The following is a 27,164-nucleotide window of genomic DNA, read 5'->3' as shown; positions in this document are numbered from 1 at the left end:
ACATCATCACCCTTCACCACTTGCTGGCCGTGACATAGGCAGATGAGATCATGGCATTGTTCATAATAAATGTTTGCTACCATAATGTAAAGTGCATACAGTTCGACATTATTTCAATGTTGTCCATCTCCCAGGCGGAGTCCAAAGAAGGCTGTGTTCTGAACATCAGCATAAGCTACCGTATTTAGTGTTCTTGGTCACTACGTGAAAGGAATATGGGGAAACGTTCCATTACAAGATGAGATGATTGAGCTCTGCATGCTTGACAATGGACAGCTGCTTTTTTGTTACCCTTTCAACGCTAAGCTAGCAATCACAGATCCAGCCAATAGCAATATTTTTTGTTGTTCTAGTGCTGCTTCAGATTCTGTGCCACAGATTATCAAGGCACAACAATGGCGACACCGTTGCTGCTTTATGACTACAAGCATCCAGTGAATGATTTATGTTCTTGGACATCAGAGGAGCGCAACAGCATGAAAAGACAATATGCTTTTATACGACTTTGTTGTCCTTCCCCTGAGCAGACTTCATCCAGTCTCACCCACACTACCTAGGTTGTTTTTTTGAAGAAACACACACAATGACATTCGGGCTAATCCACACCCACCGTAGCTCACTACTCTGCGAGGGGCTGTCTAAGAAAAGCCCGCTCCGCTAAATTGACTCAAGTGAGAGGAGGCAGGATGAAATATGCAGCACATCAGCTCGCGTCCTTATCGCTTGCTTGTGCTACAGCAAGGAGCCACGTGACGCCGAGGTCAAATGTGCAAGGAGCGGTTTTACAGTCGGCGCGTCATTGCCTTGTTCTTTCTCTATGGTGTCGCTCCTGATTTATTAGGACCAATTATGCAAATCCAGTCACTGGCAATTTTCCAATTATAATACCTGAGGCGCAAAACTGTAGTCCCACATGCCACAACACAGCTCTGGAAACAACACAGGATGCAGATGATGGAGAAATACTGCAGCTGTGCCAGCTTGCCTTATTATTAGGGCTGTAATGGTACAGAGGCCTACAGCGTTCCCATAACGTACGCCGTGAGTGATGGACAGGAAGTGCAACTGCCTTGCCATATCGTCACGCGTCTACTACTACTGCGAGAGTCAAGACTAGGGACTAGGGATCTCTTGTTTGGCCTTCCCGGTGAAATACATAAACGGACAGAGACAAGTGGATGAGACGAATGCAGCAAGTAGCGAAGCCGAATGGAGCTACAGGATGGAACTACAGTGTTAACGCTGCACTTCAACCAATAAAGACCTTTCATTTGTTAAGAATAAAATAACCATTCAGACTGATGAAACCGTAAAACGGAACCATGACTATGGCGTAACGTGAAACCCGTACTTATTGTAGGTGGTCCTTGGTTTTACGACATTTCGTGGTTATGACGCACTCCCATAAATTTCCTAAAACCGTTGGCTATGTTCACACTAGAGGGCCGGGGCGTCCAAACCTTTTCCAGCAAGTAGTGAAAAATGAAAGGATGCATACACTTTGATATTTTGTAGATATGCTAAGAGGTTATATACATAAAAAAAAAAATGCATCTCAGTTTTGTGATATACAGTCGTCCCTCACTACATCGCGGTTCGAACATTGCTCCCTCGCTCTATCACGGTTTTTAAAAACTGTGTTCATTAACAAACGGCTGTTTCGTGGTTGACTATTAGTCTAAAATACTGAAAGGCCAATCATATGTACTCGTCTGTTCGCTCGGCGTCAGTAATTTATACTGATGAGACATTTCTTTACATTACATGACAGCGAAAAAAAAAGTTCTCCTCCCATTCCGTGTGGAAGTGGTATGTTTTTGGCCTTTGTCCTTCTTCCCCACTCTGTTTGAAACACTTTCTCTCAAAAAAAAAAATTGGAATTGGCCTGCAGCCTGAAGTAGATTCACCCTCAGCAGTTTGGTTCATAAATACGAGACTCGGTCGTGAATTAGCTAGGTGGGCACGGAGGAAGAATACGCTGTTTTCTGGCTCTGAGATTCGCTCCTATTCCTCCATCCTGACCAGCTGTGCATCAGTCTTCCACTCGCCTACCCTCATGCCCTGCCAACGGCTCCTTTGACATTAGCGCTGTCATAATCGAGTTTGGCTTTCTTGTTTCAGTCCTTGTGGGATCATCTTTTTCTGCTGTCCGTTAAGTCCCGCGTGCCTACTCGGCTTGCTAAATCCGGGTGGCTAGCGGGGATGGAAATCGAATTTTGACGATGGTGCGGAACTTCGATCTGGTCGAGCAGGCATTGGTAAAGATAAGGCCACGTTGTGCAGTCTGCTCCATCTTGAAGGAATGGAGGTAAAACAGAGCGCAGTACTTGGTGGAGGGTGCTGTGGGTTCAGTCTTAACGAGACCGTTTCACAATTACACGCCCCTATTGTTTCGTAAGCCCATTCCACACATTTTCTCGCCTGTGTTATTCCCACACAGCATATTTCCTGAACAGCGACAATTGATTACTACACAACAGGGTGGGAGAAGTTAGAACTCCACACCCCAATCTTGGCTGAGCAGAACACCCTTTCAGGCTGCCAACCCACCTCGGGTTTTCCTCTGAAGGTGGCAAATTAAGGGTTGTGGGCAGAAAAGGGGCAACATTTCCATCTCGCCTTGTCTGTCAATGAATCTTGCTCAAATTTGGCACACGTGCTTGTCAGTCCAAAGAAGCGTACCAAATTTTGTGGTGACTCGACTAAACACTGTAAAGTTACAGAGTGTTGAGCATGTTGAGTTGTGTGAGAAATTTCAAGTCAATCCACCTTATAGCCTTTAATGACAGCACATATGGTGTGTTTGTCAGAGAAATCTGAGCACAGGCAACACAGTAGGGGTGCATGTTTTGACACACATTTTCACACAAACAAATGCATACAGTCATGTGAGAAAATTAGGACACCCCCGCGTAGCACAAATCTTCAAAGCCGTACACCCTCCAACACTCCCAGTGCTTTTTTTCCTTTGCCCTCCATTCCCCTCCTCTGCTGCAACAGTCCCCCTGATCCTGCTGTGCACCAACTCCCCAGATTCTCCCCTGCGCTAAGCCCACTCTCCTGGGTCTCGGCGCCTTCTATGCTTCTCAGCCTCCTGCTTCTTGTGCTCCACTAGTGCAGCATCCTGCTAAGTTGCTCCCTTGACACAGACACATCCTGCTCAACGCCCTCCTCCAGTTACACTGGGGAGCTCAGTAAGTTGCTTTAACATCAACCTGCAGCACAAGAATGTTTTTGAAATGTAGCCGCAGTCGTTGTTATTCGTTGCCAACGCGAGTGTTCTCCTTTCACTTTGGTGCCACGAGGCCTCGAGCTCTTTATCCATACTCTGCCCTTTGGTGCAGTGTTCTAATCGTGTAGGGACCCTCTTGACATTTTTGTGTGTTGCTACCAGTCCTCCACCCTTGTACCAACTCCCTGTGGTCTTGTGTTCTGCCCTTCTTGGATGTATTGAGTATGCTCGTCTTTTTGTTTATGTCAGATCGTCTGTCTAGTCCTGTCTTGCTTGGTCTTGCCTTTATAGCATACAAACTCTGCCCCTTTAGCCACTAAACGGTACCTACTCGGCTCACCCAGGTACACGCTGTTGGCAGAACCAGGTACTATTTATAGCACCTGGTCAACCGTGGAGTCCCGTGGAGTAGAGCTGATACCATACAGATGACAGTGCATGCAAGTGTTATATTACCGTGATACTGTGTGTAAGCTCTGGACGCTGATGTGTTTTACTCTCAGAGAGATCCTAACCCCTCTGATTTTGCCGGAGTCTCCCGAAGAAAGAGTGTAACCCACAACATTACAGCATCCTATAGATGTTCCTGATCTGTTAGTAACAACACTGGGGGGGGGGGGATCCTGATTGTGGTTGATTGTCTTAAATTGGCATCTCTCTGCCCTCAGTCTCCTCTTGGATAAATCCAACTGTTTGATTATGGCATAAAGACAGGAGAGCCTCATTCTGCTTCACTATTGCCGTCACACGTTGGAGCACTTACCTGCGACTATTGATACAATGAACTATTGTGGCGTTGACAAACCGCCCTCAACTGACTCAAGCCAAATCCGAGCCGGTACTGTGCACTGTTCTACTCGCTACTGACACTTTTCCGTAGGCAAAAGCAGGTACTAGCAGGTACTATATCTAGTAGCTGGGTGACATAAGCACTGCTGCGCACTGAATTTGGTCAAGCAGATCCGTCATTGCCAAAACCCCCCCCCATAAAACAACACACATGCTAATGATAGCTTAGCCTGTTGATGTGCCTCAGCTGTGGACGCTGCAGTCTGGTCTTTTATTGCCTTCACAAAAAAGCTAACCCTCGTGGAAAATGATTTCAACTCCCAACATCATGGACCTCTTGCATATGTCCACCCGAGAATACTGTTTGATTGTCATAAGTCGGCATTTCCATAAGAGGCAGTTTCCTTGTGGATAAAATGTGTCTGCTTAGGCGTAAAGACTGAGACCCTTGTTCTCCTCCGCTGTTGTTTTTAGCATCACAAAACAGAAGCGTCCAATGTGTGACGTCAGGGCAGTTTTAGCATGCGATACTATTTTGTCGCCCCTAACTGAGTCAAGCTGAACCGAACCCGCGCAAACCTTTTCATCTGTCTTTGGCGATCAGATCTTTCAGTAGTTTCCGTCTACCAATTCTCATTCCTGAGATCCTGTTATTCCTTTTTTTCTTTCTTAAGTTCAAATCATTATCAGCACAATTGGTGCCAAGACACCAGTGCCTGGGGGGGGGGGGGTTTAACATATCAAACTAGCTCCATCCAAGAGCTGAGTTTGTTTTGTGTATTTCATCAAGCTGTGAAAACACGACGCGTCTTGGTAACGCATTAGTCCTTTTAATCTCGTCGTCTGACATGTCAAGTAAATATACTTATGCACATTTGTGCGTTTTCGTAAACAAACAGTGGTGATCCAGTGCGGTCCGTCTGCCACTGTCACTCAAGATAATGGCTCGACTAAAGCCTCTTTCTTGCCAGGTTTCTGACTCACTGACGCACATTCAGGTAATGCTTTTTTTTTTTTTAATCAGTGAATACCAACCTGTACCAGGCCGGTGAGGTGCTCCAGCACGCCGTCCATCGGAAGCTGCAGCAAGTGGTTGTTCCTCAGGTTGAGGCGAGCCAGATTGACTCCAGAAAACACCCCCGGGGGAAGACTTCGCAGGAGGTTGGCGTTCAGAAACAACAGCAGGAGGGACGGCATGGAGTCGAAGGTGCCGCTGTCAATCTCCCGGATCTCGTTGTACTCAAAGTAAAGGTACCTAACGCAGAGAAGAAGGACACATTACTTCCAAACATCCCAGAAAGCATATTGGTTGTGATAATCCCAGGTTGCATGTTTAAAAAATGACAAAGTCTGTAAGTGGGTCGTTTAGCAACAGCAGCAGTAGGTAAATTGCCACTCTTGCCTTCCAGCATTATAATTACACAAATGGATATTTATGTAAATCAGTCATACAGGAATTTGTTTTTAATTGCGCTTTTTTCACCCGTTCACAGCTGATTAGTTGATCGGTATCAAAACATGACATTCCGTGCTTATCCTCGCCGCAGCGTGCCCAATCAATGTGTTGGCTTGAACAAGCAATGAATCTTTGACGGCACTAATCAATAATAAAAATCAGAAGTTGCGATTAAATTGAGCCTGCTCATCGAATTCTATTGATGAAACGAGGTCTGGCTTAAATTAATTAGCGCTCACTTGCCCGAGAGTCCCTGGCAAAGGCTAACGAAACATTAGGAGGATTTTTTTTTCAGGTCCAGACTTGAGATGTCGCCTGTCTGCTGTGACAGGACTCTTATTCTTTAAATATTAAAGGAATTACTGACTGAATCAACATCGTTACTCACGGGAGATGTTTGCTTTAACAAATGTACATTGAAGAACACGTTTATAGAATCAAAAGTACGGTGGTGTGGAAAAGCACTTAAATGTTTCAAATCATCAAACAAATTTAAATTTTAGTCAATGACAACACAACTGAACACAAAATGAAGTTTTTAAATGAAACTTTTTATTAGTAAGGGAGAAAAAATCCAACCTACATGGAAAAAGGTTATAAAGACATTTCTAAAGCTTTGGGACTCCAGTGAACCACAGTGAGAGCCGTTATCCACAAACGACGAAAACATGGAACAGTGGTGAACCTTCCCTGGAGTGGCCAGCCAAACAAAAACGACCCCAAGAGCGCAGCGACGACTCATCCAAGAGGTCACAAAAGATCCCACAACAACATCCAAAGAACTGCAGGTCTCACTTCCCTCAGTGAAGGTCAATGTTCATAACTCCACCATAAAAAAGACACTGGGCAAAAACAGCCTGCATGGCAGACTTCCAATACGAAAACCACGGTTGAACAAAAAGAACATTAAGGCTCGTTTAAATTTTGCTAGAAAACATCCTGATGATCCCCAAGACCTTTGTGAAAATACTCTGTAGTCTGACCAGACAAAAGTTTAACCTTTTGGAAGGTGTGTGTCCCATTACATCTGGTGTAAAAGTAACACTGCATTTCAGAAAAAAAACATCATCCCAACAGTAAAATATGGCGGTGGTAGTGTGATGGTCTGGGGCTGTTTTGCTCATTCAGGACCTGGAAGACTTGCTGTGACAAATGGAACCATGAATTCTGCTGTCTACTAAAAAATCTTGAAGGAGAATGTCCGGCCATCTGTTGGTGACCTCAAGCTGAAACCAACTTGGGTTCTGCAGCAGGACAATGATCCAAAACACACCAGCAAGTCCACCTCTGAATGGCTGAAGAACAACAAAATGAAGACTTTGGAGTGGCCGAGTCAAAGTCCTGACCTGAATCCTATTGAGATGCTGTGGTATGACCTTAAAAAGGCTTCATGCTGGAAAAGCCTCCAATGTGGCTGAATGACAACAATTCTGCAAAGATGAGTGGGCCAAAATTCCTCCCCAGTGCTGTAAGAGACTCATTGCAAGTTATCACAAACGCTTGATTGCAGTTGTTGCTGCTTGGGGGGGCCCAACCAGTTATTAGGTTTAGGGGGCAATCACTTTTTCACACAGAGAAATGTAGCTTTGGATTTTTTTGTGTTCAGTTGTGTTGTCTTTGACTAATATTTAAATGAGTTTGATGATGTGAAACATTTAAGTATGACAAACATGCAAAAAAAAAAAGAATTCAGCAAACACTTTTTGCACCACTGTGTGTCTGTCTTAGTGATGCTCCCATCAGTGTTTTCTACTGCCAGTTCCGATACCGATCTTTCGTGTGTGAGCTCTGCCGATACCCATACCATACCATACCATACCATGGCTTTACTATTAGCCAGGGGCGTCGTATGGGGGGGAGGGACAAGTTAGGACAATTCACAGGTGCCTCAAAAAATAGGTAATTATGAAAAAATGGGGGGCCTAATATGATTTTTTTTTCATGGGGCTCAGAATTCTTGGCCGCACCCCTGCTATTGGCTGTATGATCCGAACACCTTAATTTAGATTAAAACATATTTGACTTACTTGTTCGAGAGAACGTACAGTCGCCATTACTACATCACAGTTCAAACATTGCTCCCTCGCTCCATCACGGTTTGTCTAACATTATTTAGGAAATAAATGATTGCTGTTTCATGCTTGACTACGGCTTATTATTAGTCAGAAACTATGCATATTTAAGCAAATTGTACATATTTTTTCCCAAATAAAGCATTTTCAAGCATACAAATGTCTAAATGAACTAAAATACAAATACTGTATCGGCCACCGAGCATATTTTACCAGCATAGAATGTGTTCTAAATAAAATGTAAAATGCTAAAATCTGTACATTTATTGATGCAATACATCATTGGCCAATTTTGCCCAGTCTTTCAAAAACGGATGTAGCTTGGCTAACTTTTCTAATGAGATGTTGATGATCCTCTGCACACGTTGCTACACAATCCTCAACAAACTGTAATACCTGTGGTTGTGGTTAAGGAAGACGTAGTTACCGATGCAATTGCAATGGCGTAGTAAGGTAAGATATTTTTTATGACGCCCTTATTTTGTTTACATAATTAGACAGGGTGTGGCGAACAGCGCTCTTATTTTGAAGACTGGAAGTGTGTTGTGTACGTTGTTGTGTATGTAAGGTCTGTTGACGGTTAAGGCAAGCTGGGATGAATAAAGTTTCCTCGCGTCCTTGTTTCACTCAGAACTTGCGTGACGTCAACGGGCATCGCAAAACACTCGCTTACATGAACAAGCGGGAAAACACCACACAATGTAAACACACTCATACAGACTGAGTCGCACACGCACAGCCGCACTAGCATGCTCTGCTAAACTAAGCTACCCCAGCTAGCTTCCATTCACTCGCCGAAAGAGATGAGTTTGGAAGTTTTTACGCCAACTTTTTCTAGTGTTTCAGGTTGTCGTTTCGACATGTTTAGTTCGGGAGGGTGCAGGTTAGTGTTTGTGATGTGATTCCGCCATGATTTAGCGGTCCGCCAGGGAAATACGTCCCCACACAAAAGAATGCACTTTGTGAGGCCGGACTGCTCCCAACACCGGACTGTCACGGCCGTCATTAAGGATAAAGATGGTATTGTAACGTCTACGCGGATGTTGTAAGGATGACAAGGAGGTGGTCAAGCAACAGTCTCTTTATTGCAAAGACAACAAAGGTTGCTGTCTGCCGCAACCACGGCAAAACAACATCAGCAAAGTCAACTGCCCTGTCTGCACTGAGCCATCTTCCTCATCCTGCAGCCACACACACAGTCAGGACTCATGTCACCTTCACAGACATCCGTAAATCACAAAACTCTTTAACACGACACACAACTGCCAGGTCGCTGCAGCATTTCTGAGCATGTTAAAGGATCTGCTCCTACGAAAGTGTACTGCTCTTATTATTGCGATGGAGAGGTTGCTAGCGCTTTGGCTTGTATTTTTTTTAGTACTTTCTGTTTTGTGGTTATATTTTATTACTTTATTACTGTTTCGCTTAATTGTTGTAGTTAGAGTTTTATTCCTGTATTTTATGTCCTTCATGTGTTTTGTGTACATGTGTGAGTGACATAGGAGTTAAGTTAGCTCTAATTCAGCTTTCACTTACACCAAAACTCCACTTACATCACAATGTAACCCCTGTATTAATCTATATAATTATATACTCTATAGTTTATTATTTATTTATTTCTATTATTATTTTATTTCATAATCATTTTATTTATATCATGATTATTCATTATGATAGTTTTATTTTGTAAAAAGGCAAAAACTGTGATACCTATTTAATGACAACGTTTTGTGTTATTGTTAGATATGAATATTAACATTTCAGCTTTTTCTCGCAATTTTTTGCCTTCTTCTCCATTTTGGTTAATTTTATGTGCCATGAGCCAGTAACAACCAAATGACCCCGAGGCTGTGCTTTGGCACTTTTGAGCAACCACAACGCAAGTCGACCATTTAGCTTGTTAGCTTCCTTCATATTGCGTGAGCGACGGTAATTGAAAAGAAAAGGGGAGTAGTTGTGCAGCTGGAACTAATCGACGCGTTAGAACAGTCGTTTTTATTGCAAATGTTGATCTGAAATCAGAAAAGAAGCCGGATATCCGCGGGGTCTTAAAAAGTTCTCATAAAATCTCAAAATGATTTTGGAAGTTCTTAAAAATGTAGTAACGTTACTTTTATTTAAAACAAATGCATAAAGTTCAGTCTCGCTTTTAAATGTTTCAACTTTAGAGGACGCTACAACATAACTACAAAACAGCACTAAAGCACATGTGCAGCCCGGTCAGAATTTATCGAGCAGAACCAGCTAGCAGACGTGGGAGCAATTCAGTGTTTTGCAAGTCTCAAGTATGTCTCAAGTCTTTAATCTCACGTCTCGAGCCAGGTCTCAAGTATGGCTGTACAAGTCCAAAGCAAGTCTCAAGTCAAGGCAAGGCAGGTCGAGTCATTGGCTTGAAATGTTCCGGTCCTAAGTCATCAGCACTGTATAGTGTTTACCAAATAAAAGCATTTTTAACAACATGCAATCAATTGAATTTGACCAACACAATGACTGCATTTTTAAGTGTTTTATTTTGAAAAATAAAATAAGACCAGCGTGATAAGAATAGTCACACACAAAGAGTGCTGACAGAGTATTCAGGGTTTGGTCAGTGCACGGAAATGTAATCCACGCCCTTGTTGTTTGTTTTCAAAGCTGATTGGAGGTTAATAGATGCATTCAATGAGGCACACTCTGCGGTCACATTCGTTGTCTTGCTGGAAATTACTTAACAATCATGCGAGTTCAATACTTTGAACGGGGACTCATTTGACTCAACACGTTCACCGAAACTCTCCTTTGTTTTCAAGTCGTCAGACTAAGGTGGAAGTCACTGATGTCGAAGTCCAAGTTGTATTGCAAGTCTTTGATTATATTGTCAAGTCAAGGCCAAAGTCATCCAAATTGTGACTGGAGTCCACACCTCTGCCAGCTAGTGTGCTGAAATAGCTGTATAGGAATAAATACTTGTAGTATAAAATAAATTCATATACTTCGCAAGTAATTCTCCAATTCTCCTTCATGTTTTGTACTCTTTTGTCAGCCTGGATGTGAAATGGGTCTTTGTATTGTATTCATTGTGGTCTTCAAAAAGTCTTAAATTGGTGAGAAGCTGTTCGCGAAACGAGTCGTATACGGGCAGGAAATAATGTACTACAAGCCGACCAATCGCAGCCTTAACGTTCCACGCCGCCGCAGTCCGAGGATTTTTTTGATGGAGGTTGAAATTTTGGAGACTGAACTCGAAAAAATGTGCACCTGGAGAGCAGCAAAGTGTACAAGCGTATTCAAGGGTGGAAAATGTGTTGGCAGGTGTACTGTTTCTCATTTGAGCTCCTGCCGTATTTACTCCACATATCGAGATGCTAAAGATTTGTAGTGTTTCGTGCGTGTGCGTGCAAGATTCAGCGCTGGCATGTTAGTTATAAGAAGCTTTTTTCACAGGGCTGGCAACATCTGGATACGTTATCAGCGCGTCTGCATTCATTTACAAAGCAAACCTTCATTTGCAAGCTGTCACTCAAAGCAGACTCAGCGAAAGCTTGTCATCAAACGACAGCCCTGCATGGAGAATGGCCACCTTTCCTTTCAATCAAACTCCAGGCAAATGCTAATCGCGCTAATGCGCTAATGCACTCCGGCGGCAGAAGTGGAATAAATTTCTGCACAGTCGTATATAGACCTTCTTAAGCTGGTTTTGGGTTTCTGGAGCAATGTGGAGAGAACAGTGACCATATCCTACCTTAGACTCTGCAGCCCCAGGAACATGTCGGGGCTGAGCCTCTCCAGGTTGTTCCCGTTCAGGTAGAGACTCCTCAGGCTGGTCAGGCTGGAGAAGGCCCCCTCCTGCAAGTAGGAGATGCGGTTGCTCCCCAGGTGAAGCAGATCGAGGCTGGAGAAATTCCAGAAGTCGCTGCGATAGATCCTCTGGATTAAATTCCCGCTCAGGTACAGCTTGCGGCCGTTGAGCGGCCGCGGCGTCAGTTGGGACACGTTGAGGAAGCCGTTCTCCTTGCAGTTGACGGTCAGGCCCAAGTCTGTGATGTGGAGGTTGCAGGTGCAGCCCAGGGGGCAGATGATGGGGATGGGGGGTCGGGTCTGGTAGCCGGCCACAGGCGGATTCTGGTTGGGGCTGCGAGATGTCGGGGACGTCCTGGAGGGTCTAGGACGCTTTGTGGGCCTCGGGTGCCTCTCCTTGTCTCTGCGCTCTGCCGAAGAAGAGGAGGATGAAGTGGAGGAGGTGTGGGTGTTCTGGCGGGAGCCATGCACCATGGAGGAGGGTTTGGTCGGCCTAGCCCTCCCTGGGTGGGAGTTGGGCTTGGAGTTAGGGGGCAAATGTTGAGGCTGCGTTCCCCCTGATGGCCTCCCTCCTTCTGCTTGTAGCTCTTTATCCGGGAGATCAGCGCACAGCTCCTTGCGAGGGATCTCCCTCAGGTCCTTGCCGTGGAGGTGGAAGGGATATTCGCAGGTAACATCCCCGACCACCGCCGTGTAAGGGATCTGACCCAGCCACTGCTGGAGCTGCACTGCCTCGCAGCCACAGTTCCAGGGGTTCTCCTCCAGCTGTATCTCCATCAGGGAGCGGCCCACGTACTCCAGGGTCCCGGCGTATGCCAGGCTCTTTAGACGGTTTCCCCGCAGGTCCAGATGAGTCAGCGACACAGATCTGGAGCGAGAGGAGGGGCGCGGTTAAATGGGACAGTCAGTGAAGATACAAATCCTATCTGATGATGAATGCATCATTTTGATACACATGCAGGAGGTGCTTAAAAACAACCAAGCATCTTGTCATATAGAGGATCTTTGAATTGCCTCTTTGCAGTAGGTGCCTAAACACAACACAGCATCCTGTCACGTAGAGTATCCTTTAAGCCGTAGGTTCTCAAGACAGCAGAGTCTCCTGCCACATAGAGAGGGTCTTTGACTAGTCTTTTTGCAGTAGGTTATCCTTAAAAACAGCAGAACACTCCTGTCATACAGAAGATCTTTGACTGGCCTTCTTGCAGCTCTTCTCACATAGAGCATCTTTGAGAAGCGTTTTAGCAGTTGGTTCTAAAACAACAGCATTCTGTCATACAGAAGGAATCTTGACTAGTGTTTTTGCAGCAGATTCTTAAAAACAGAGGAACACTCCTGTCTCATATAGACCATCTTTGACTAGTGTTTCTGCAGTAGGTGCTTAAAAACAGCAACATGTAGTGCTGTCACTGACTAATATTTAAGTTAGTTTATTGATCTGAAACACTGTGACAAACGTGTGACAAAAACACTAAGAAATCAGAAAGGGGGCAAACACTTTTTCACACCACAGTATATTGGGCGGGCCACACGGTGGTCTAGTGGTTAGCATGTTGGCCACACAGTAACAGCCTGGAGATGGGGAAGACCTGGGTTCGATTCTCCGTGGGGCATTTCTGTGTGGAGTGTGCATGTTCTCTCCGTGCGTGCGTGGCTTTTCTCCGGGTACTCCGGCTTCCTCCCACATTCCAAAATTGAGGTTAATTGGCCACTCTAAATAGTCCATAGGTATGAATGTGAGTGTGATTGGTTGTTTGTCTATATGTGCACTGCCATTGGCTGGCGACCAGTCCAGGGTGTACCCCGCCTGTCGCCCAAAGTCAGCTGGGATAGGCTCCAGCATGCCCGCGACCCTAAAGAGGAGAAGCAGTATAGAAAATGGATGGATGTATATTGGTCCATCCATCATGGTTAAATGTTCACTTTTGTGTATCGACTTTTCCTACTTTGGAACAAGCCATGGTTCTCTCAATCACCTCTTGGGAAACAATTTCATCGGCTCATTTTGTCATTACATTAAGTCATTACTTCCGCAATCTGACGCTGTGATCCGTCCGCTTGCGTGATTATTTGTTAATATTATTATATTATAGTTCCCAGTCACTTTGATTGGTCATGGCTCCGTAAAGGGCCACCACTGGGTCCGTATCTGGACCGAGATGCGCTATTTGGTGATGGCTGTTATTGAGGATTTTTGACTAGTGTCTAATATAGACGATCTTTGACGAGAGTTTTAGCAGTATGTTCTAAAAAAAAACAGCGAAGCACTCCTGTCACATATAGAGGGTCTTTGGCTAGTGTTTTGCAGTAGGCTCTTTAAAATAGCATAACACTCCTGTCTCATATAGAGGATCTTTGTAGTGTATTTCGCAGTAGGTGCTTAAAAACAGCAGAGAGCTCCTGTACATCCATGTTTGATATTTCTTAAGATCAGCCGCGGCACAATTAAAACGATTTGTCAAACACGTGTCAGACTGTCACCTGAAAAGATGCGCAGGCAAGACGGGGATCAGGTTGTCATTCAGGATCAGAACCCGTAGCTTGTAGAGGAACCTCAGAGCACCGCTGTCGATGCGTTTGATCACATTGTAGTCGGCCTGCAGGAAGGCGAGACGGAATGTGTTGAACATGTCAGGAAAATAGACTTAACAAGGCGGCGGCGGGAAAAGCTGTGGCAGCACCATTTGGAAAGGAGAGAAGAAGAAAAAAAACAGAAGATCTCTCTGGAGGAGATTCTTTCACTTGGGCCACCTGCTACCCGGCGACTATTTCTGTCTATCTGCGGATAATCAAGGCGGATTAAGCCTACCTGGAGGTATTCCAGAGCCTCTAAGCCGGCAAAGGTGTCATTTCTGAAGACCTCCAGCTTGTTCTCGTGAAGGTAGAGGCGTCTCAGCCTGGCCAGGCCGTTGAAGGCGCCCACCCGGATGTCCTGCAGCGCATTGTTGCCGAGGTTTATCGACACGGCGTTGCCAAGGTGCTGGAACCCGTTGCTATAGAGACGCCTCAGAGAGTTCCTCTGGAGGTTGAGTTTGAAAGGGCGGACCCACGACTGTGACACCTGAATGATTAATTAGCGCTCTGATTAGTTATCTCATTAATTACACCAGCTTAAAAGAAAGGAACACCCGTAAGCCAAGTGAGCGGGAGGATATTACACAAACAATAACGCCACTGATTAAAACGTCACACGCTGATTTTTTCCCATGGCTGTATGTTTATGTAGGCTTCTACTTCTCAACCGATGCATACAAAAGGGTGAAAATTTGTCAAAACATGCACCTCTACTGTGTCGCCTGTGCTATTATTTCTGTGACGAATACACCACATGGTGGCGCAGTTACTGAACTCCAAAGTTTGACTCCCATGATTTGGTTGGCTTGACATTTCTCACACAGCTCAAAAAAAAAAAATAACATAAAAAAAAAGGCGGTAACTTTTTGATGTTTGGTTGAATCACTACAAAATTTGGTACACACCTTTAAGGGACTGACAAGCACATGCGTGTAAGATTTGGGCAAGATTGGTGGACAAACATGTCCGCCATCGACAACATCCAGTCAAATGCTTGGACACACTTTCTCCGTGCTAGTCAGAGAGAACTTTGAATGGCAGTGTAGCTGTCCAATCAGAAGCATCCATGAGATCAAGCTTTTCTTTTCATTGGGAAAATAGGTAAATTGTAAAAATATTTTTCTTAAATATAAGAAAAAAAACGGTGCACACAAAAGGGTGAAAATTTGTGAGAACATGCCCCCCTACTGTATTGCCTGTGCTATTATTTTTCTGACAAATACATCTCGTGGGGGCACCATTATTAAACCCCATATGAAGGACTGCCTTGAAATTTCCCACACAGCTCAACAATACACCTACTGGAAATTTGGGCTGCTTAGTGGGATCACCGTAAAAATTCGGTACACACCTTTAAGGGACTTGCAAGCACAAGTGTGTAAAATTGGTTGAAAAGTATGGTCGCCATCAAGCAAAACGTGTAAGTAACATATTGCCCATGTGATTAATGATGATAAAACTTTGAGCGTATTACATGCAAGCATTTTGACCACATCCCACATACTGTAGGGGGCGCCACAAAGAATATCACTTACAATCGTGAAAAAAAAGAGGAAGATACCTGGCTGCCATTGGTGAAGCCCCGCCCATCGCAGTGCACGTGCAGCACGCCTTCTTTCACCTCGCACGTGCACGGCTCAAAGCAGGGCTCGTCCACTTCTTCCTCGGAGTTGTCCACCAGAGGGGTGTGCGTCGAGGTGGGGGTAGGGGTGGGGCTGTGCGATGCCCGGGCCAGACGCACGCACCCCAGTGCCACGGCCAGGGTGACCCACTGCATCCTCTGCGCCGCTTCTCCCTCCTCTCAGCTCAGCAGCAGCAGCGGCGGCCAGGGGCTATGGCCCGGCGTCGGCCCCTCACTGTGGCGCATACATCCATCCATACGTCGCATGCGTTCAAGCGCACAAGGACACAAACACAGCAGAAGGAGGGCAGGATGAATCAGATTGATGATGCATCGCGAGCATACTGAAGCCAGCCATGAAAGTTAAATCACAAAGGCCGAGCCGCCACGGGCAAAGAGCGACATTCCGGCGGAATAATAACGACGTGTGGGCTAATGGGGGGGGTCGATGTATGCTATGAGACTTTGACAAACACGCGTGCGTCATCAAAACACAGCCAGGTGCTCAGGGAATGAAAACCTAACTCAAGTGTACGCCTTGGACTCCGGTACTGACATCACTGTCATGTCACATATACTGTAGAGGATCTGGGACTACCGTTTTTGCAGTCGGTGCTTAAAAACAGCAGAGTGCTCTTGCCTTATACTGTAGAGGATCTCTGAGGAGTGTTTTTGCAATAGCTGCTCAAAAAGAGCAGCATGAGGATCTTTGACTAACGTTTTTACAGTAGTTGCTTTAAAACAGTGCAGAGTCATGACTTTCATGGTTCTGCAGTTGGTTGTTAAAAACAGCAGAGCACTGCTGTCATACAGTGCGTCTTTGATTCACATTTTTTGCAGTAGGTGCTTAAAAACAGCAAACCACTTCTGTCAATATGGAAGATCTTTGACTACCATTTTGCAGTTGTTGCTTAAAAGCAACTAAGCGTTCCTGTCATTAGATGATATTTGATGAGTGTTTTTGCATTAGGTGCTTAAAAACAGCACACACTCTTGTCATGTGGAGGATCTTTGACTACTGTTTTCGCAGTAGCTGCTGAAAAGGAACCAAGTAGTCGTGTCACATAGAGGATCTTTGACTTGCGTTTTTGCAGTAGGTGCTTACAAACAGCAGAGCACACCTGTCACATAGAGGATCTTTGACTAGCGTTTGTGCATTAGGTACTTAAGCCTGTGAATATTCTCATGCATTAGGTACTTAAAAACAGCAGAGTCAGAGACTGTCATATAGAGGATCTGTGAATCGGACGCTGACATCAGAAATGCTAAACAAAGTCAAGCACGTGCGTTGGTTCACCTGTGAATTATTTTTTTAATTTCCAAAGTGCTTTTTTTAAGTGGAGGAGAGAGGGGAAAAAAGCTTGTCATGAATATATTCATTTGTGTTCTCAAATGCCCGCTGAAGCCGAAATGTCACGCGTGTGTTGTTTTAATGTATGCAATATGAATATGGGCGAATGCAAATCAGATTCATAATGCTGCCGTCTAATGAACTGCTCCATTTAATAGCATGAATGGCAATCAGGGGAACAGAAAGCGAGAATCGCCGTCCTCGTCGGGCCGATCAACAGCGCCATATCCACTTCTGTCATATTCATCATTGCTGTCGTGATGCCGGAGTGACAGCCAGCACATCTTCAGATGGCCATCAATTCTCGTACAGGATGCTGCCAATCAGACTGAAATTTAAGGCTGCGGTCACACTTGTGGTTCCCTACTCTGGTGTGGACAAAAATAAAAACAATAGACTTGGTGCGCATTTTGGTGAGCACTCTGGTGTGGTGCTTCACGTTCCCACTGGTATTTTTGTCATGGAACCAAAGACTGCGCAGTGGAGAACATACGCATAAAGCAGGACTTCATTGGATGGCTTTCGTGACGTATTACTTGGTGTAACTCAAATATTCAAATAAATTATGCTATTTTTACCAGCTTAGATTTCACTAAAAGCTTCTAAAATATACATTTACAGAGCTTTTGTGACATACAGTATTGCGTGACATAATTCAAAAATTCCAAACCCAAATGCACCTGCTGGGTTGAATACGCAGACTATTTTTAAATTCTGCTATTTTTACCAGCTTAGATTTCACCAAAAAGCTTCTAAAATACACTTTTACAGGGCTTTGTTATGAGTTATGCTTTTTTAAGGTAGATTTTAGAAGCTTTTGGTGAAATTTAAGTTGGTAAATGTGGCAGAAAATTAAAATAACCTATGCATTCAACCCATCAGAGGGCATTTTGGCTTGGAATATTTGAAGTGCGTCACGTAATAGGTCACGGAAGCTCTTTAAAGGCATATTTTTAAAAACTTTTGGTGAAATCTAAGCAGAATATAAATATAACCTACGTATTCAACCCATCAGAGGGCATTTTGGCTTGGAATATTTGAAGTGCGTCACGTAATAGGTCACGGAAGCTCTTTAAAGGCATATTTTTAAAAACTTTTGGTGAAATCTAAGCAGAATATAAATATAACCTACGTATTCAACCCAGCAGAGGGCATTTTGGTTTGGAATATTTGAATTACGTCACATGATATGTCACGGAAGCACTTTAAAGGTCTATTTTGCAAGCTTCTGGAATATTTGGTTTCAGAGTGCTGAAGTGTGAGTGTGAACTCATCCCTAAAAAAAAAAATCCTCCTGGAAACAAAAAAAAACCAGACATGTGAGTCTTACAGGGGGCATCTCTCCTCTCAAGTCTTAATGAGATCTAAATTGGATAAAGCATCTTGATCCTCGCGTACAGTGTGGAAGCACTGTCACCGCGAAATGCAATAATGATGCTGATGGCGCGGTGGCTGTAATCATACAGCAATAATCTCGCATCAGCCAGTTAGACAAGGAGGCAGCGGTGAAAATATCAGCGCCCGGGAGAGGAAGAGCAATCACAGAGATGATTACGAGGAAAACAAGGAGGGGGGAAGGGAAAATGAGGGAGCGAAAGGGGCGAAGGGCCGCAGTCGGATGAAGGAGGAGAGAAGACGGTGCACACACGGAGAGGAGGCGAGGGTTGCATAAACGGTAAAAAGTCCGTCAAGGCTGCCACTCAGGATGAGAGCTCACACTGAAGCGGTTGAAATCTGATATTGATTACATCCAAACACTCCTGCCTGCCTGCCTGGATGCATGCATTGCAGCCAAGTTGTGTGTGCGTGTGTGTGTGTGTGTGTGTGTGTGTGTGTGTGTATGTGTGGAAACGGTGTTGGAAAAAAGGTCAAAACCACATCCCCAAAAAGCTTTTTGTGCGCTGCCAAGCGCCGACACGCAGGTAGAGAAGCCACGTGTGAATGAGCGAGCGCTTTCATAACAAAGCGGTGTAATGCAGCAGTGCACGTAGGAGAATCCTATGAAAGCATCAGCACACACACAAACACTCACTGCAAGACATTTGGCTTTGCTGCAGATTCACATTCACACACTAACACACGGCATCATCCAGGCCAGCGCTCATCAACTGGTGGCCTCCGGGCCAAATGAGGCCTATGAATGACATCAGACCAGCCCACGTCCAACTTATTTTTAGCAGATTCCTAAAAACAGCACTCAAGTAGGGGCTCTGACTAGAGTTTTTGCAGCAGGTGCTTTTTGGGTCGATGTTTTTTTTAAGATGATCCTGAAAAACAGCAAATTCCTGCTGTAATATAGTGGATGTTTGACTCATGTTTTTTTTTTGCATTCTATTCCCAAAAATAGCAGAGCACTCCTGTCCTGTAGAGGATCTTTGACTTAACATTTCTGCAGTTAAATGTTAATTTCAATGTTAGGAGGGTCTTTGACCAGCATTTTTGCATTACGTGCTTAAAAAACAGCAGCTGTTCTAAAGAGGATCTTTCACTGTAGTTTTTGAAGTCGATTCTGAAAAACAACAAACTGCTCCGGTTGGATACAGGAATGTGGACTTGCATTTTTGTACTATATTCCTAAAAACAGCAGAGTTCTCCTGTCACAGAGAGGATCTTTGACCAGCGTTTTTGCATTAAGTGCTTAAAAACAGAAGCTGTTATATAGAGGACCTTTGACTAGAATTTTTTTTGGTCCTTAAAAACAGCAGAGCTCTCCTGTCACGTAGAGGCATTTTTGCATTAAGCACTTAAAAACAGCAGTTGTTATAAAGAGGATCTTTGACCAGCGTTTTTGAAGTTGGTTCTGAAAAACAGCAAACTGCTCGTGTCGCATAGAGGAATGTGGACTTGCGGTTTTGTATTATATTCCTAAAAACAGCAGAGTTCTCCTGTCACAGAGAGGATCTTTGACCAGCGTTTTTGTATGAAATGCTTAAAAACAGAAGCTGTTTCATAGAGGATCTTCGACTGAAGTTTTTGAAGTTGGTCCTTGAAAACAGCAGAGCGCGTCTGTCGCTAATGATCTCTGACTTATGTTTTTGCAGTAGGTCCTCAAAAACAGCAAAGCGCTGTGGTCATATAGACGATCTTTGGCTAGCCTCTTTGCGATAGGTCCCTAGAAACAGCACAACGCTCCTGTTGTATTGAGGATCTTTGACTGGTGTTTTGTAGGGGGTCCTTAAACAAAAACTGCACTTTTGGGGGAATTTTGCCCATCATTCAGAATCCTTATATGAGACATGAACACACGTTGTTCTCTTTTCTGTGCTTTTTAAAGATATAAAAGGAGACAAAAAAGACAGCTCATTACTGCACGTAATGGGACACACATATGCTATTAGCGCTGGTAAAACATCTCCAATAAGGTTTTATGGTTTTACATCCATGCTGTGACCGTGTAGTAACAGGCACTTCATGATAACATGTACTGTAATACTGACAGTATTTTGGTCCTTTTAAGCATTACCCGAACTTCCTTCCTTGTTTTCACATAGCAACATAGAAACAAACGCCTACACCTAGCATTAACTTTTACAAACCCAAAAACCAAAACACAGCAGCAGTAGCGGCAGCTCCCATATGTAGCGTTACCTGTTGGTAGTGGCCTGAGGCTCAGTGCCTCTGACGTGCTGCGGGCGAGCGTGTGGTGAAGCTAGTCACTAGCCGGCTAGTAGCTAGTAGCCGGTGTGGCGTGGCAAGGTGTCAATACGCCAGTAACGTAGTTTGATCAGCGTAACATTGATAATAATAATAATAACAATGTCGCTGTAGCTTGGTTAATATGCATGTGACATTATATGCAAATGGAGCGTTGTTGGGGCATTTTGGAGTTTTTTTCCGAAGGCTTTATAGGAGGAATAAGTGTTTCCCATTGCGTGCATTCTTAGCTGCATCTTTTTAGCTGTTTTTATATCTTTGGAACGTACAGAAAAGAAAAAGACATATGTGTTCATGACCCATATGAGGAGTGTGTGGGACGGGCAAAATTCCAGAGAAGTTTTGCTTTGAAAACAGCAGCGTGCTCCTGTCATATAGAGGATCTTTGACTGGTGTAAACATATAGTTCCTGTGTAAATGTATGACTAAATGATCCTTGAACATATGGTGGAGTCTACATCACATACAAAAGAAGAACAATAGGGATCGCGGGGAGAAGTCCTTAGTTTTCCAAAAATGCGTCCCTCAGAACAATTTAGTGGAAGACTCCTGCTGTGGGCCATGGCGCTCGATGCTGTTTGTCAAACTGGAATACAACGCACAATTTTAGAATCCCTGTTGGTGTCTTTCGCAGAGAGTCGGTCTCTCGTCCCACATCATTGATTATTGGCCTGGACCCAACCATGTATAACAGCGATCAATACAGCGTCCAGATAGGCCACTGGGGTCCTTTCATGGATGGATGCTGGATGTCCTGCTGGAAGGGAAGGATGACAAGGACCTATCTTTCTATCTCTTTCTACGTCCCTCTCTCCTCTTGACTTGACTGACGCAAGGCAGCCAAGAGATGACGGTCCTCCACCATATTATTCCTGTCACATAACTCCGGTGTCTATCGCTACCCCCACCCCACCCCACCCCACCCCACCCCACCGCACCCCACCACCACCCCCCCCGCCCTCCATGTCTCTTTTCGTCCTCTCTGTCCTGCATGCTCCCAGCAAACACAGAACTGCACTATCAAGGCAAAGCATCAACAAGCAGCCCTCATCCGTAATCAATGGCATTGGTGGTGGTGTTCGGGGGTGGTGGGGGGCTCCAGCAGCAGCAGCGGCAGCTTGGATAGCCCACAGGCATCCAGCAACATTAAAAAAAAAAAAAAAAATCAATTAGCCCCCCCATCGCATTGAAGCTTTAGCTGAATGAAGGCATGACCAATTTAACAGCCTATTAACACACTGAAGGCGATGGAAATGGGAATCCTTTGGCTTTTTGGAACACCGTCCAATCCCCCACCATCCCGCCCCCACCCCCCATTCACCACCACATTATGACGCAAAGCATGCAGGAAAATACTCACTCCGCCAAAGAATCCGGGAACGACCGGGAGAAGACTTTTTAGAGGCTGACTGTCGACATGTCGACCACATTCAGCCGCACTCTTCCTGCATGCCTCTCTCGCTCGCTCACTCTCTCCCTCTCTCTCTCTCTCTCTCTGTCCTGTGGAGGCGGATGAGGGAGGCAGAGAAGATGAGGATGAGGAGGAGGGAACGTGAGAAGACTGCAATGAGGTAGGGGAGAGAGAGAGATGGGGGGTGGGGGGGGTGTGTGTGAAAGGCCGGCTTTAGGATGCTGGTCCGCCTCTCAACAGTGCAGCTCGGGGGTAGCTGCGGCATCGGACCGCCGGACCGCTCTTCATCTCAAACACCCCCCCCCACCTCTGAAAGAAGACTTCTCCAGAGCCACACTTCATCCCGTCCAATAAGGTGGCTCGCAAGTTTGAAGCCGGCAGTCCGCAACGTCGTCCTCAACTTTCCCATCACGTTGCCGAGAGGCAAAGAAGACACAAAAACACATGACAAAACCTTGTCATGTAAAGCAGTGGTCCCCAACCCCCGGGCCGCGGCCCATTTGGTACTGGGCCGCACAGAAAGAAAAAATAATTTCCATGATGTTTTATTTTGAAAAGTGGCTGGATTCTCTCTGTTCCATCCGTCTCACTTGACGCATGTCCATTGTGCGTGTGCTAACTTTATCTCATGCCGCACATTTTTACCATTTTTCTCTCACCTCATATTTGGTGTCAAGTGCTGATACTATGTGGGAATGCATAAAGGTAAGTTTTGATGACTTATTGAGTGCTAATGTGCACATTTGTGATGCTAGTGCACTGCCTTTTACCACACACGTCAAACAGCCATGTAATAATCTCTCTGGAAAAACTTGGCCGGAACTGGTGGATGGTGGGTCGCCATTCATTTTGTGCTTTTAATTTGATGTTATTCATGTCTTAGTTTTACATAATACCTAATAAGATGAATTACATCGCTGCAATGTACGATGTGTTTGCAGTCAATTCTTAAAAACAGCAGCTATTGTATCGGGGATCTTTGACTAGTGTTTTTGCAGTAGGTCTGTACAAACAGAAGCTGTGATATAGTGGATCTTTGACTAGCAGCTTTGACGCAAGTCCTGAAAAACAGCATAGCGCTCTGATCATAGAGAGGATCTTTGACTAGTGTGTTTGCAGTAAAGTCTTAAAAACAGCAGTTATCATATAGTGGATCTTTGACTAGTGTTTCTGCAGTAGGTCATTAAAAACAGCAAAGTGCTCCTGTCACATAGCGTCTTTGACTGCCATTTTTGCTGTGCATCCTTAAAAACAGCAGCTATCATATAGGGGATCTTTGACAAGTGTTTTTGCAGTAGGTCATTAAAAACAACAGAGTGCTCCTGCCAGTGTGTGTCTTTGACTGCCATTTTGCTAGACATCCTTAAAAACAGCAGCTGTCATATAGGGGATCTTTGACTCGTGTTTTTGCAGTAGGTCTGTAAAAACAGCAGCTGTGATGTAGTGGATCTTTGACTAGCAGCTTTGCAGCAAGTCCTGCAAAACAGCAGAGCTGTCTGATCATATAGAGCACAGGTGTCAAACGAGAGCAATTAAATAGGTCGAAAGCGTGCTTTGATCAAAAACTACATTTCCCACAATACGAAGTGACGGCTCACCGCCACTAAACAGTGTCTCCACATCAATGCCAACGAGTTGAACTGACAAATAAATAATGATCCCAAAATGTCCAGGGAGAGAAAAGTTGATGCGGATGGAAGAGCGTTTCAAGAAAGATGGGAAGGCGGGTACTTGTTTGTGCTTCAGGGAGAAAGACCGGTAAGTCTTTTGTGTTACGAAGCGGTGTCGGTTGTTAAATAGTTCAATCTGCGTCGGCATTTTGACTCTAAACACAGAGCTAAGTACGCCAAAGCTTGCCTTCAAGAAAAGCAACAAATTGCCCAAGAATTAGAAGGCAAACTGCGCTTGCAGCAGAGTGTGCTCACGAAATCCACAGCCAAAAACAATGCGGCAGTGGAAGCTAGCTTTATTGTGGCTGAAGAAATTGCCCACGCTTCCTAGTGTTTTTCACAGGGAGCGTTTTTTGAAGCAGTGCATGCTGAAGGTCTGTGAGCAGGTGTGTCCCCACCAATTACAGACTTTAAAACATATCAGTTTTTAGGTTAGTTACTAACCTAAAAACCTGACCAATATAGTTGTCAACTTTTGTTTTGTAATTTTTATTTGATTACATATTATTTATGTGTAGCTGCTGTTGCAGTTATTTCGTATTTGCAGGTTTTATGTTTGCATGCAGACACATGATTGTAGTCAGACCATCAGCTGGATGCAAGACTGTGCAGCCTTTTTTTTGTAAAATGCTACATCTGTCATACATGTTGTTAGCAGCTAACAAGTGTTGATTCTACAGTAATTAAGCTCATTTTAACTTTGACAAAAACGTTTTGAGCAAAGTTAATGTCATAACTTGTGTTTTATGTTATTTTTCTTCATTCACTTGGATAGTTTGATCCTTGATTGATGGAGTCGTGTGGGTTTCATAAGCTGACAAATTCAAATGATTAAGTAAAGTAAAGATATTTTTGTTCTATGCAACTGTAATGTTTGTCACTTGAATAAGTCATAAATGTGGAGTTATTTAACATGAAGGAGTTGTTACGGTACGTTTATTTTACGTTCCATTTAGTTTTATTTCTAAGTTACATCTGGCCCTTTGAGGACAGCCATTATGTCGATGTGGCCCTAAGTGAAAATGAGTTTGACACCCCTGATATAGATGATCTTTCATTACTGTGTTTGCTCGAAATTCTTAAAAACAGCAGCTGTCATATAGGGGATCTTTGACTCGTGTTTTTGCAGTGGGTCTGTAAAAGCAGCAGAGCACTCCTGGCATATAGAGACTCTTTGACTGCCATTTTTTCTATACATCCTTAAAAACAGCATCTGTCATATAGGGGATCTCTGACGAGTGTTTTTGCAGTAGGTCCTTAAAAACAGCAGAGCGCTCCAGTCGTGTAGAGGCTCTTTGATTAGCGATTGTGCAGTAGGTGCTTGAAAACAGCAGAGCGCACTCCTGATCTTTGGCTCATATTGTTTTAATTAAGTGCTTAAAAACAGCAGTTGTCATATTGAGGATCTTTGACTAGCATTTTTGCAGTAGGTTCTTAAAAACAGCAGAGCACTCCCGTTGTATAGAGGATATTTGACCATTGTCAAGATATTTTTTGTGCTGTATGATTTTATGTGAAGGAAAGCAGAGTCTTGTATAGAAAATTGGACTAACAGTGAGGGGAAGTCTGCCCCCGTGGTCCTGGTGTGAGCTATCCAGGATGATGCCAGCAGTGATGGATCAAGCAGATAGCTGTGTGCATGTGATTTGCTGGAGCAGGCAGCTAATTTGTGCTTTGCAGCATCTGTTGCTCCCTGCTCCTCCTGCTCCTCCTCCTGCTCCTCTTCCTCATGGCAAGACAGGTGTTAGTCTCCTCACATACTTCTAAGGGCGCTATGTCGTCTTCACTCATAAAAGTCCCCCTCCTTTTTTTTTTTTATAAAATACAAAAAAAAGCCAGCCTGACTGATGCTGTGCGCGCTCGCCGTGCACGGCGACAAAGCCAGATGGCACGAGTCACCATGGCAACACACACGGAAAAGCCGTCAGCCGCTTAAGGGCACGAGGAGAGATGAATAAACTAAAATGAGATGATAAATTATTGTCGGTAAAGCTGAACAGTGGGAGTGGAGGGTGTTTTATTTTGTTTTATTATGTGTTTCTGTCTTTTTCATCGCCAGACTGGCGGCAACGTGATGAGAAAGTTGAGGACAATGTGTGGACTGCCAGCTAAAAACTTGCGAGTCACCTTTTAGACGGGATGAAGTGTGGCTCTGGAGAACTCTTCAAGCGGGAGGGTTTTGGTAGTCAACCTACTGCAAAAATACCAGTCAAAGATCCTCCATACGACTGGAGCCCTTTGCTGTTTTTAAGCAGCTACTGGAGAAACACTAGTCAAAGATCTTCTACTGAATACGACAGGAGCTCTCTGCTTTTTTAAAACAGCGACTGCAAAAATGCTAGTGAACGATCCACTCTGAAGAAGCACTACAGCAAAAACATTGGTCAAAGATCCTCTATTTATGACAGGAGTGCCGTCCTGTTTTTTTTTTTTTTTTTACAATCTAATGCAAAAATCCAAGTCAAAGATCCGACAGGAGCTCTGCTGTTTTTAAGGACTGAAAAAACACTCTTCAAAAATCCTATATGTGACAGGAGTGTGATACTGTTTTTGGGAACCTACTGCAAAAAAACTGTGACAGGAGCACTCTGCTGTTTTTAATGACCTACAGCAAAAACACTGTTTTCAAAGACCAACTGCAAAAACGCTTATCACAGATCCATTTTATGACAGGAGTACTCTGCTATTTTTAAGAACCAACAGCAAAATCACTCATCAAAGATCCTCTCTTTATAAGAGGAGTGCTGTCAGGGTATATGAAAATCTAATGCAAAAATGTAAGTCATAGATCCTCTATGTGATAAGAGCACGCTTCACTGTTTTTAACTGCAAAAACACCAGTCAAAAATCCTCTACATGACAGGAGCACTCTGCGGTTTTTAAGGACCTACTGGAAAAATAGTTATCAAAGATCCTCTACATGACAAGAGCACTCTGCGGTTTTTGAGAACCTACTGCAAAAACGTGTGTCAAAAATCCACTACAGGACCAGAGCCCTCTGCTGTTCATAAGGACAGTTATCAAAGATCCTCAACATGACAGGAGCTCTCTTCTGTTTTTAAGCACCTACCGCAAAAATAATAGTAAAAGATCTGCTATACAATCCTCTACATGACAGGAGCACTCTGCTGTTTTTGAATATCTAAAAAACGCAAGTCAAAGATCCTCTATGTGACAGAAGATCTCTGCTGTTTTAACAACTGACTGCAAAAACACCATTCAAAGCTACTGCAAAAACACTCGTGAAGATCCTCTACATGGCAGAAGCGCTCTACTGTTTTTGAGAACCTACTGCAAAAAACGCTAGTCAAAGATCCACTATAGAACAGGAGCTCTACGGTGTTTATCAGGACCGACTGCAAAAACAGTCATCGAGGATCCTCTACATGACAGGGACGCTCTGCTGTTTATAAGCACCCACTGCAAAAACACTAGTCTAAGATGCTAGTCTATATGACAGGAGTTCTTTGCGGTTTTTAAGGAACTACTGCAAAAATGCTAGTCAAAAATCCTCGCTATGAGAGGAATGTGTCTAATAATGGTATATACTCGTGTAA

General features: G+C 44.2%; 1 protein-coding gene across 2 annotated transcripts in view; it reads right to left on the bottom strand.

Annotated features, from left to right (window-relative positions):
• LOC129192661 (SLIT and NTRK-like protein 3) overlaps window positions 1-22,054 on the bottom strand; it is a 36,418-nt gene extending 14,364 nt beyond the window's left edge. Inside the window, exons 1-6 of one of the 2 annotated variants that reach the window (XM_054796906.1) lie at window positions 21,887-22,054; window positions 15,462-15,756; window positions 14,136-14,387; window positions 13,808-13,923; window positions 11,271-12,194; window positions 5,057-5,276 (exon numbers count right to left, since the gene is read on the bottom strand). In XM_054796906.1, coding sequence (XP_054652881.1) covers window positions 5,057-5,276; window positions 11,271-12,194; window positions 13,808-13,923; window positions 14,136-14,387; window positions 15,462-15,677 — 1,728 coding nt within the window. In that variant the 5' untranslated portion in view covers window positions 15,678-15,756; window positions 21,887-22,054. The remainder of the gene's footprint in view (window positions 1-5,056; window positions 5,277-11,270; window positions 12,195-13,807; window positions 13,924-14,135; window positions 14,388-15,461; window positions 15,757-21,886) is intronic. The other variant, XM_054796907.1, reaches the window with a different exon arrangement.
• Window positions 22,055-27,164: the final 5,110 nt, after the last annotated feature.

This window comes from Dunckerocampus dactyliophorus, chromosome 13 (assembly GCF_027744805.1).
Source record: "Dunckerocampus dactyliophorus isolate RoL2022-P2 chromosome 13, RoL_Ddac_1.1, whole genome shotgun sequence".
Taxonomy (NCBI): Eukaryota; Metazoa; Chordata; class Actinopteri; order Syngnathiformes; family Syngnathidae; genus Dunckerocampus; species Dunckerocampus dactyliophorus.
This window is presented reverse-complemented; position numbering and strand designations above follow the sequence as displayed.